The sequence below is a fragment of the Eutrigla gurnardus genome (assembly GCF_963514095.1).
Source record: "Eutrigla gurnardus genome assembly, chromosome: 6".
NCBI classification, from domain to species: Eukaryota; Metazoa; Chordata; class Actinopteri; order Perciformes; family Triglidae; genus Eutrigla; species Eutrigla gurnardus.
In genome coordinates this window covers 19,598,622-19,610,359 of record NC_139920.1, presented here as the reverse complement: position 1 = coordinate 19,610,359, position 11,738 = coordinate 19,598,622, and the positions used below count along the sequence as shown (strand labels likewise).

Genomic DNA, 11,738 nt, shown 5'->3' with positions numbered 1-11,738 from the left:
TTGAGGGAGCGTGCAATTGGCATGCTGACAGCAGGAATGTCAACCAGATCTGTTGCTCGTGCATTGAATGTTCATTTCTCCACCATAAGCCGTCTCCAAAGGCGTTTCAGAGAATATGGCAGTACATCCAACCGGCCTCACAACCGCAGACCACGTGTAACCACACCAGCCCAGGACCTCCACATCCAGCAGGTTCACCTCCAAGATCGTCTGAGACCAGCCACTCAGACAGCTGCTGAAACAATTGGTTTGCATAACCAAACAATTTCTGCACAAACTGTCAGAAACCGTCTCAGGGAAGCTCAACTGCATGCTCGTCCTCATCGGGGTCTTGACCTGACTCCAGCTCGTCGCCGTAACAGACTTGAGTGGGCAAATGCTCACATTCGATGGCGTCTGGCACGTTGGAGAGGTGTTCTCTTCATGGATGAATCTCGGTTTACATTGTTCAGGGCAGATGGCAGACAGCGTGTGTGGCGTCGTGTGGGTGAGCGTTTTGCTGATGTCAATGTTGTGGATCGAGTGGCCCATGGTGGTGGTGGGGTTATGGTATGGGCAGGCATCTGTTATGGACGAAGAACACAGGTGCATTTTATTGATGGCATTTTGAATGCACAGAGATACCGTGATGAGATCCTGAGGCCCATTGTTGTGCCATACATCCATGAACATCACCTCATGTTTCAGCAAGATAATGCACAGCCCCATGTTGCAAGGATCTGTACACAATTCTTGGAAGCTGAAAATGTCCCAGTTCTCGCATGGCCAGCATACTCACCGGACATGTCACCCATTGAGCATGTTTGGGATGTGCTTGACCGGCGTATACGACAGCGTGTACCAGTTCCCACTAATATCCAGCAACTTCGCACAGCCATTGAAGAGGAGTGGACCAACATTCCACAGGCCACAATTGACAATCTGATAAACTCTATGCGAAGAAGATGTGTTGCACTGCATGAGGCAAATGGTGGTCACACCAGATACTGACTTGGTTCTGAGTCCCCAGACCCCCAATAAAGCAAAAAAAATGCCCATTTCAGGGTGGCCTTTTATTGTGGACAGTCTAAGGCACACCTGTGCACTAATCATGATGTCAGATCAGCATCTTGATGTGGCACACCTGTGAGGTGGGATGGATTATCTCAGCAAAGCAGAAGTGCTCACTATCACACATTTAGACTGATTTGTGAACAATGTTTGAGAGAAATGGTAATATTGTGTATCTGGAATGAATTTTAGATCTTTAAGTCCATCTCATGAAAAATGGGAGCAAAAACAAAAGTGTTGCGTTTATATTTTTGTTGAGTGTATTTATGACGTATCACCTGCTGCTCATCAACACTTCTGATAAGCTGATTATAAACGGGGCGGATCTCCTCTGAGCACATAAAGAAACATTCCATAATATGGTGTCAACATGAACCCTGAGGAGAGTGTTTCTAGTAACCTAGGAGACCAACCCAACCTCATCTGATCCCGGGTCAGTTTGGAAGAGTTGGATCCTCCGAGTCGGGATCATTCTAATCACCTGCTGCCTCTAATCAATAATCCTCTCAGCCAATCAGAGAGTGGAGATGGCCTTTCCTGAGGGCTGAAGAGAGGTGGAGGCCCCCGAACACCCGGGTCACTCTGACCCCTCCTTCCCATCACGTAGACCCCATCATGCCAGAACCTCTGGTCTTCAGTGTTGATCATTCACAAGTTAAATAAACAGAACCAACGGCAAACATCGTAACCATATAAACATGGAGACGTGACTGTGGGAGCTGATTCTTTTAATGCTGGACAACAACAGGTCTCTGTGATCCTGACAGTCAGGTTTGTGTTACTAAGGGCTCCTCTCTCACATGACATCATCGGTTGATGCTGCAGCCTTTCAGTGAACCAGAACCCACCAGAAACAAAGCTGAACCCCACCAAAACCGAACCTGAACCAAAACCCTACCAGAACCGTACCTGAACCAGAACCCCAACCCAACCTGAACCAAATTAGATTTATATTAGGGATGCACGATATTATCGGCAAGGTATCGGTATCGGCCGATATTGATGTTAAAATGTTGTTGAGTGTTGTAAACATTCAAAATGTGACTCGAGCAGCCAGACTTGCGGACTGTACTTTAATTGTCAATTTGAAGAACCGTCATCCGTTATGAGTTTGTGTATATATATATATATATATATGCCGATATTTTACTATATATATATATATATATATAGTAAAATATCGGCATATCAGATATCGGCAAAAAATCCAATATCGTGCTTCCCTAATATATATTTATGGTCCCGTTCAGGTCCATTCTCGGTACTAAGGACAGAAGGATCAGAGTTTTCAGTTTTACAAGTTAAATGAAAAACAACTGGAGGATTTTTAAATGAACTAAATAAAAGTGATCTTGATGAATACATGAAAGCAGACGGACGGTTCTCTGTGGTGTTTTATAAGTTCGCTCAGCGCGCCCTCTCGTGGCGGACAGTGTTAACGACGCGCTTCCGGCACCCGCTGACGCAAGTTCCGGTTGTGCAGCAGCCATTTTGTCTGTTCGAGCAGGTCCACGGACGGCGGCGAACTGCAGTTCCACCCTTAGAAACAAATAGAGATGTCGGTGTCGGCGGCGTCTTTTCACGGGACTCTCCGCGCGAACTAATTCTAAAATCCCCAGCAGACGTCCGGCCGCCGGAGGGGGGGCAACCGCCGCCTCTGGCACCCGGGATTGAGCGCGGACATGTCGTGCGAGGAGAGCTACTTGGCCATCATCCGGTACCTGACGGACGAGCGGGAGCCGTACGCGCCGGGGACCCCGGGGAACACCAAGCGGAAGATCCGCAAGGCGGCGACCTGCTACGTGGTCCGGGACGGGACCCTGTTCTACCAGCGGCGGCTGAAGGGCCAGAACTTGTTCACGGAGCTGGAGGTGGTCCTGCAGGACGGTCGGAGGACGGGACTCATCGACCAGGCGCACGTCGTCTCCGAGGGGGGGGAGCACCTGAACCAGCAGCTCACTTGGGAGACCATCTCCCAGAAGTACTGGTGGAGAGGTGAGATCCCGGTCCCGGTGCGGGGGGGTGGGAGGACACCTCTGGGAGGGGGAGGGGGGTGGTAGCGCGTACACATGGCACGTACACATGGAAGTAAACCCCCCTCCCTTACAGACACAGTGGACTCGTCCTCTGTGTCTGTTGTTTCCACTAAACAGGGACTTCCTCGGTGATATCTCTCTAATAGAATAATACAAATAATAATACAAATACAATAATATTCATAATATATGTATGTGTGTGTGTGTGTGTGTGTGTATGTATATATATATACACACACATGCATATGTATATACATACACATACATATACACCACAACCAATGTGTTTGAACTGATAAAGTTAGAATTATCTTCACAGTTAAATCTAGAAGCGATGACGTTATTAAATGTGTTGAGCCTCTGTGGAGACGTTAAAAACCGTCATGGATGAGTGACATGTGGAGGCTGTATGTGATGTCATCACCGTGATGTCAGAAACGTTCAACACAACAGAACATGAGACCCATTGTCTCCATCTAGTGGTCAGTTTAAGAATAAATACTTTATCAGACCACGGAGGATAATCTTATGTTAAAATTATTCTCATGTTAGAATGGTATTTTGACACATTTCACCTTTTTTTTTAACAAATAATTTTCCTCCTGCGATTTAAAATTTGCTTCTTTTTGTCACCTTTTTCCCTTGATTTCTTTTAAAATTACATGTTTTACTTTTCTTAATGAGTATTTATTTGGAGATCCAAATAATCTCTGCAGTATTGAGAATCAAAATAATCACCATGAAACTGACAAAGTTCCTAAAAACTTGTGCTATGGATTATTATTATTATTATTATTATTATTATTATTATTATTATTATTATTATTATTTTATTAATTCAACTTCTGTGATACTGAAGTGTGTTTTTTGGAGAGGGAGTTGAAGGTTACCAGGTAAATGAAATGCAGTGTTTCCCACACTGCTCCACAAACTATGAGAATGACAGGGAGAACGAGTGCTATGCGGAGATGAATGAACGGAACAATATTTCTATTACAAAATTGCATTGGAAAAAAAAAACGTGAATCAATTTGAGGCGCTCGGTGTTGATTCTGGCGCAGCGCCACACGTTGGTCTATGTATGGGAAACACTGAAATGATGATGTTGTCAAGGCAACTAATGTGTTGGCTGCCCCCCCTCAGGGATCCTGAAGCACGTCAAAGACCACATCAGAGAGTGTCCTCAGTGTCAGAACCGACGTGGCGCCGATGACGGCTCTGGACAGCGAATGTTCAGCCGGCCAGCAAGACGGCGGGCGACCGCCGCCAACGAGGAGGAGGATGAGGAAGAGGAGGAGGAAGAGGGGGACGACGGCCTTGTTTTCTCTGACTTGTCCAGTCAGCTGAGATCCAAGAAGACGATGGCGAAACACGAGCTGGTCTTTGTACGTTTCACCGTCTGATTCACGTCTGATTGTTATACAGGAGTGTGTTATTAATGTGTGTGTGTTTGTGTTCGTGTTCCAGGTGGACAGTAAGGGTGAGGTGAACCAGTTCCTTCCCAAACACAGTCAGACCATGTTGGACAAACTGAACCAGCAGCGTCTCAACAACCAGTTCTGTGACATCACGCTGCTTATCGAGGGGGAGGAGCACCGCGCCCACAAGGCCGTGCTGGCGGCATGCAGCGAGTACTTCAACGAGCTCTTCTTCGAGAAGGGGGCGGCCACCACCCACGAGGCCGTGGTCGACCTCTCCGGTGAGACTTCCTTACGCCGTTTCAGCATCTGTATGGAGATATTTAAGTGTGGTGACATCACTTCCTCCTTCCCCCCTCCAGGTTTCACCAAAGTCAGTTTCCTGCCGCTGCTGGACTTTGCGTACACGTCCACGCTGACCTTTAACTTCTGCGTCATGGCGGACATCGCCAACCTGGCTCGCCACTTGCTGATGACAGAGGTGCTGCAGATCTGCGAGTCAGTGCACAAGCAGGTGGAGGAGCAGAAGCTGACGGTGTACCAGAAAGGTGACGTGCACACGGTGGTGGCGAGCCAGCCAGCAGCTCCAGAAGCCTCCAAGGACGAAGCGGCCGCCTTCGTGGTCACCATCGAGAGCGATGGCCGGGCCGTTGTCACCCAGAGCGCCGTGACTGGCGAGGCTGTGGCGTTCGTCACTAAGGCTGAAGAGGACTATGTCCAGCAGCCGGCGGCCATCCTCACCGACGCCGCAGATGGAGTAGAAGAAGAAGTGCATCATGGGGAGGCGGGACAAACTGAAACCGTGACTCTGATCACTCACAGCGGAGAGGCTGAGCCGGTAGAGGCGGTCACTCTGATGTCACCTGGGGCAGAGGGAATGGAGGGCGAGACGATGACCGTTGTCACCCACAGTGGGCAGGCCGGCGCCAGCGAGTCCCTCGCTGTGGTGTCGGCCTGCCTGGCCATGGAGAACCCTGCCGGTGCCGGAGGCTTCATTATAAACGTGGACCCGGAGAAAGTCCGCTCCTCTGAGGTCGTCACGCTGGCCTCAGCGGCAGCGGCACTTGCGGCGCAAGAGAAGGTAGAATCGGCAGCGACGCCCCAGAAACGTAAGCGGGGGCGTCCGGCCAAGGTGAAGAAGGAGGTGGAGATGGAGGAGTTGGTGGTGCTGGAGGAGGAGGAGCCCTCTGCTGATGAGGGAGACAAGCAGGAGACGGACGAGCCCAACCGGCGGCGGCTCCGGCAGCGCTCCATTGCCGAGGGCGGCTATGCGCGGCTACACATGGGGCTGGAGGACGAGGAGGAGGGCAGGAAGGGCTCCACACCGCCACGCGTCACCACGCCGAAGGTACATCTTTACATGTTAATTGAAGTGTTGTATCAGACTGATGAACTTTGTGTCTATAAATCAAACATGAACATGTTTTCAGGTTGTGCCGAGGCCAGGGAAGAGGGGCCGACCACCGAAGCAGCCGGCCGAGGCTCAAGGTGACGGGCAGCCTGAGTTAGGGGCCAATCCAGACGCCGGCACCCTGGAGACCACACCAGCAGACCTTAGCACAGACGAGGCTGGGACGAAGGCGGCGGCGGGGGTGGTGCCAGAGAGCGGAGCCCAGCAGCCGACGCCAGCAGAGGGCGCGGTCGGCAGAGAGCACACATGCTCAGAGTGCGGCATGTCCTTCCCCCGACGCTACGCTCTAATCATGCACACGGTGAAACACGAGAAGGCCCGCGGATACAAGTGCAGCGTGAGTAGCGGTCTCAACGCGTCCCTGGTAATGGTGTTGATGGCATTGGAGGTGTTGTGACCGCAGTGTTTCTGTGTCCCTGCAGCTCTGCAGTAAGGAGTTCCAGTACGCCGCCTCCCTCCGAGCCCACCTGGCCCGGCACAAGCAGCAGAGCAGCCAGCGAGCCGCCATCATCAAACCGGTGATGGAGCATGCCTCCGAGGCCAAGCCAGACAGTGACCTGGACGAGAAGACTTCCTCGGCACTCACCAAAAGGGAGTTTGTGTGCGACATCTGCGGGAAGACTTTGCCAAAGCTCTACTCACTGCGGATCCACATGCTGAACCACACAGGCGTCCGGCCTCACTCCTGCAAGGTCTGCGGCAAGACCTTCGCCCACAAGCACAGCCTGAAGATGCACCGCGCGCTGCACGATGTCACCAAACAGTTCCAGTGTGAATACTGCAAGAAGTCTTTTGTTAGCAAGCGGAGCATGGAGGAGCACACCAGCCTCCATACGGGTGGGTCCCAGTTAACGTTTAAAGGGTCTGTACATATGGCTGGGTCTGAGTTCACCTTTTTAAGGGTCTGTCCAAGCGGATGGGTCCCAGTTAACGTTTAAAGGGTCTGTCCATACGGGTGGGTGGCTTTAATGTGACGTCATGTTCCCACCATAAACCCTGAAATCCTTCCACAGGTGAGTCAAAGTACCAATGCAACACCTGTGGAGCAACGTTCCATCGAGCTTCAGCTCTGAGCAAACACCTGAAGAAGCACCTGCCCAAACCCGACGTCCGGCCCTTCGGCTGTGCTCAGTGAGTAACTCTTCGTCTTCACCGATGCTGCTCACACCAAATGCAGGCGTGGTCAGACACTTGTCTTTGTGTTTGGTGTGAACACGGTAACACATGATGATGGATGAAAGATGTGTAAACATGGCCGCCGTGTCCCTGCAGCTGTGACAAGAGGTTCTACGAGGCAAAAGACCTGCAGCAGCACATGAACAAGCACATGGGCCTGAAGCCCTTCCAGTGCCAGGTCTGTGGGAAGTGCTACAGCTGGAAGAAGGACTGGTACTCGCACGTCAAGTCCCACAGCGTGGCTGAGCCCTTCAAGTAAGTACACGCATGACATCGGCTACACCCGTTGTGTTGGTTACCATGGTAGCAGGCATCACGTTTGTACCCCCGTCCCCTCAGGTGCAATGTCTGTGGGAAGGAGTTCTTCGAGAAGGCCCTGTTCAGGAGGCATGTGAAGAAGGCCACCCACGGGAAGAAAGGCAGGGTCAAGCAGAACCTGGAGAGGGAATGTGAGCAGTGTGGCAGGAAGTTCACCCAGCTCCGAGAGTACCGCCGCCACATCAACAACCACCAGGGTGAGTACAGTTACACAACCGCAACAACCACCAGGGTGAGTACCGGTACAACTACAAATGGGAAGTCAATCCTGAACTCTGGATAATTCTACTCTGAGTGGGAGGAGCCTCTCCCAGTGCGAGAAGCCTAACCCCATTAGATCATTCCCCTGTAGACCGGCTACGTTAGGTAGTCTTGGGAGAACCCGGGTGGGTTGAACAGGTCTCTTGGATCCCTTATTTCTGTAATGGGAGAATAATCCCCTGTCCTCTGGTCTCCGTGCCTCTCTTCCAGGAGTGAAGCCGTTCGAGTGTCTGACGTGTGGCGTTGCCTGGGCCGACGCCCGTTCCCTCAAGCGCCACGTTCGCACTCACACCGGCGAGCGTCCGTACGTGTGCCCGATTTGCCAGGAAGCCCACATCGACGCTCGCACTCTCCGCAAGCACATGGCCAAGTACCACGGTGACAATCTCCCGGGCAAGATCATGCTGGAGAAGGACACCCTCCAGTTCCACAACCAGGGCACCCAGGTGGAGCACGCCGTCAGCATCCTGGCATCAGAGCTGCCGCCAGAGCTCCGGCCAGCCCAGCCGCCGACCTCGGAGGAGCTGGAGACGGTGCTGATTACCGAGGAGACGGTGGAGGCCGTGGAGGCGGTGGAGGCCGCCCAGGCGGCAAGCGACGGCTCGGTGGCGACACTGTCCGATCAGGGCATCATGCAGGTGGTCAACTACGTCCTGGCGCAACAGGCGCTCACAGACCCCAAAGAGGAGGAGGAGGACGACGCCCCCGAGGAGATCCAGACCATGGAGGTGGAGGTGGCCCACGTGGCTGAGGTCGAGTGACTGCGGGGTGCCCGTCTGTATAAAATGTACCAGAATGTAAAAAGAGGACTATTTTTTGTGAATGTAAATAAGTAATAAACAGGGAGACGCATCGGTGATGAGTCATGAATCTGTGACGCTGACTCAGCAGAAATAAAGTTGAGATGAACACAACACTTGTTTTACCTCAATGTGGTTCCTCGGAGACGCAGCAGACTTCCTGTTGTGGTTGTGACTCCCTATAAACATGCCAAATGGTGTTATTTGAGGGAATTGAATCTGTTACAGCCCCACCACATGGATGTTGTACAGTTGCCATGGCAACAAGTGTCAGTTGCTGCTAGTATATATTACTTAGCATTAGCTCAACCGTCCGACCAATAATCTCCATTAATGTGCATTATGACGTTTGTTTGCCACGGAGATGTAAAACAATCACAAGTAAATGACACTGTTAAGATGTTGGAAGCAAAAACAAACTGGGGGGCAGTTTAATGGGGGTCCTCCTGCTGGTCCTCCTGGTGGTCCTCCAGGAGTTCCTCCCCCAGAAATGACTCTGATGCATTTTAAATGTGGTTTCATAATTTTTATTTTATCTGTGATAACATGAGAGAGAGAATTATGATACATTTTTCTGAAGGCCACTCCCACTGATCTGTCCCCCCTCGCCAGTCCCCCGTTGGTTTGCGCTTGCACATCTCCGTCAAGTCATCAAAAAGAGAGAACATGATGAAACTTCACTGACACACTTATAGGAAACACTCGGACTCCGGATCGCTGGATGTGAGTGTGAGCGGACCGCCAGTGGTGAACTTATCAGGCCGGCCGGAGGTCAGGTGGTGAGTGGATTTTGGACAGAGCGCAGAGCGGCATTTGTATTCTCAAAGGACCGATCCAGTCTACCAGATAGAGCCCTGTCTGTAATAGGTCTGTAGTCTCAATGAGTCTCACAACTGGTCTGTAATAGGTCTGTAGCAGTGCTTGAATTGGAATAAAAAAGGTGCCAGTACTCTAAATCAGCAACTGCACAGCACGCGCGCTTGTGGCTCTCGTGGATACCATGTGTTTTTGCCTGGTTTACCTAGATAAACCCTATAATAGTTGCTTAGATAAACCATATACTAGTTGATCATTTTCACACACACATTTCTCTGTAAAAAAAAAAAATAAATAAATAAAAAGCAAACTTCAATCCATATCTTCAAATTTATTTTGTTCATATTTTTGTACAGGAAAATATTGTTTGTCTAAATGGATACAATGTACAGTGAGATGGCAACTATGTGTGGTTTTATTGTAGCTACTTGTTTTCTGCTTGCTTGTTTGCTCTGTCTCTCAACTTGCTTGCTAGTCCCAGAGAGAGAGAGAGAGTCTTGGAATAAAGATATCACAACTTAGATACGCCCTCTTGAATTCCTCTGTCTAGTCTTCTCCATCCAGAGAGGGTGATCGGTTTTATTTGTCCATTTCTGCTCCCTGTACATAAATAACGGCGGAGGTAAATAACGGCCGGTCTCTAATGGAGGCCGGGGCAAGTGTCGACAGGCAGCGTTATTTCCACGCTTCCCATTCATTGTCAGGTTCGCGTCGCGAAGATTTTGGCTGAGGCTATATTAGAGGATTTACGGTATGCCCTGAAATGCATTCGATTGACGGCAAGTGTGGAGAGACGGTGCGCCGCAGCCTCCCGCAAGCTCTCGAAAAACTTTTAAACTGAATCTTGTCGATCTAAAATGAAGACAGATTCATCAACTGCATAGCTTATTATAGGTATCCACAACATGATAAAAGAACTACAATATGCGTACCTAGATGCGTCATGAGGTGGCGGTACGCTGAAGTAACGGTACGCAGATGGGTAAAAATCAGAAGTCCCGGTACTGCGTACTGGTGAGTACTGGCACTGGTCTGTAGTCTCAATGAGTCTCACAACTGGTCTGTAATAGGTCTGTAGTCTCAGTGGGTCCCACCACTGGTCTGTAATAGTGGTCGACTCGACTGATTAATCGCTCATGAGGCCGATAAACAAAAAATGTCTGCAGACACATCTGTAGGCAGCTTTGAGGAGCCCGCGAGCTGCCTACAGATGGCGCAGTGGTGCGGCGAGCAGAGCAAACGCCATTTTATTCTAAAAGGACCCCCCCGAGTCTGAAGTGAGGTCCCGCCACTGATCTGTAATAGGTCTGTAGCCTCAGTAGGTCCCGCCCCCCATAGGCGGTTGAAAACATGAGGATGATGAAAAATGACGATACTGCTCATTTTCAGAATAGATCTCCTGTCACTGGGGGAAATGAGAGATTGATGCACGACCATTCAAAAATAATATGTTTTTTTTACAAATACAAAGCTTCATGCAGTTGGGTGAAGTACATTTACATTTACATTTACATTTAGGTCATTTAGCAGACGCTTTTGTCCAAAGCGACTTACAATAAGTACATTTGTCAAAAGAAGGAAACAAAGAAACCACGACGTATCATTGCCGATGCAGTAAGAGCTAAAAATAGAACAAGTGCTAGGTCCTCATCTGAGTAAAGTAGTACTTCAAGAGTAACAGTGCTACGATCCGAGTTTTTTTTTTTTTTTTTTTTTTTTTTTGCGGGGGGGGGGGGGGGGGGGGGTCGAGGGAGGGTGTTAGTGGGTCATGCTATGTAGAGTCGAGGTGAAGTCTGAACAGGTGAGTCTTGAGCCTTTTTCGGAAGATGGCAAATGACTCTGCTGTCCTGACATTGGTCGGGAGTTCGTTCCACCACTGAGGCGCCAGAACAGAGAAGAGTCTGGACTTTGCTGAGCGACATTTGTTTGATTTCAGCGATGGTGGTACCAGCCGGCCAGCTGAAGTAGAGGAGCGGAGTGCTCGCTTCGGGGCATGAGGTTTGACCAGTGTTTGAAGGTAGGCAGGTGCCGTTCCATTGATGGCCCTGAAGGCCAGTGTCATCGTCTTGAATTGGATGCGTGCTGCAACAGGGAGCCAGTGGAGGTCACGGAGGAGGGGGGTCACGTGGGAGAATTTGGGTAGATTGAAGATAAGGCGTGCTGCAGCGTTCTGGATACGCTGCAATGGTTTAATCGCATAGGCCGGGAGTCCGGCCAGGAGAGAGTTGCAGTAGTCAAGGCGGGAGATGACCAGTGCTTGGACCAAGAGCTGCGTTGCATCCTTTGTGAGGAAGGTCCGAATCCTGCGGATATTGTAGAGGGCAAATCTGCAGGATCGGGCCACAGCAGTGATGTTGGGGGTGCAGGATAGTTGGTCATCGAGGATTACACCCAGGTTCCTCGCAGTTGAGGAAGGAAATACTGTGATGCCCTCAACAGTGACCGACAGGTC

At 50.4% G+C, this 11,738-nt stretch overlaps 1 protein-coding gene across 1 annotated transcript; it reads left to right on the top strand.

The window, feature by feature from the left end:
• Positions 1–2,429: 2,429 nt before the first annotated feature.
• On the top strand, positions 2,430–8,584 carry zbtb11 (zinc finger and BTB domain containing 11). Its single transcript, XM_084012128.1, has 10 exons — positions 2,430–3,045; positions 4,230–4,471; positions 4,554–4,785; positions 4,867–5,852; positions 5,935–6,252; positions 6,338–6,752; positions 6,929–7,046; positions 7,188–7,346; positions 7,431–7,606; positions 7,881–8,584. Exons 1-10 carry the CDS (start codon positions 2,733–2,735, stop codon positions 8,429–8,431), a joined length of 3,510 nt encoding a protein of 1,169 aa, XP_083868254.1. The 5' UTR covers positions 2,430–2,732; the 3' UTR covers positions 8,432–8,584.
• The last annotated feature ends 3,154 nt before the right edge of the window (positions 8,585–11,738 follow it).

Coding starts and splice junctions, on each gene's coding strand:
- zbtb11 (XM_084012128.1), top strand. CDS start 2,733: ATGTCGTGCGAGGAGAGCTACTTGGCCATCATCCGGTACCTGACGGAC. Junction 4,786..4,866: donor GGCCGTGGTCGACCTCTCCG/GTGAGACTTCCT, acceptor TCCCCCCTCCAG/GTTTCACCAAAGTCAGTTTC. Junction 7,347..7,430: donor AGCGTGGCTGAGCCCTTCAA/GTAAGTACACGC, acceptor CCGTCCCCTCAG/GTGCAATGTCTGTGGGAAGG.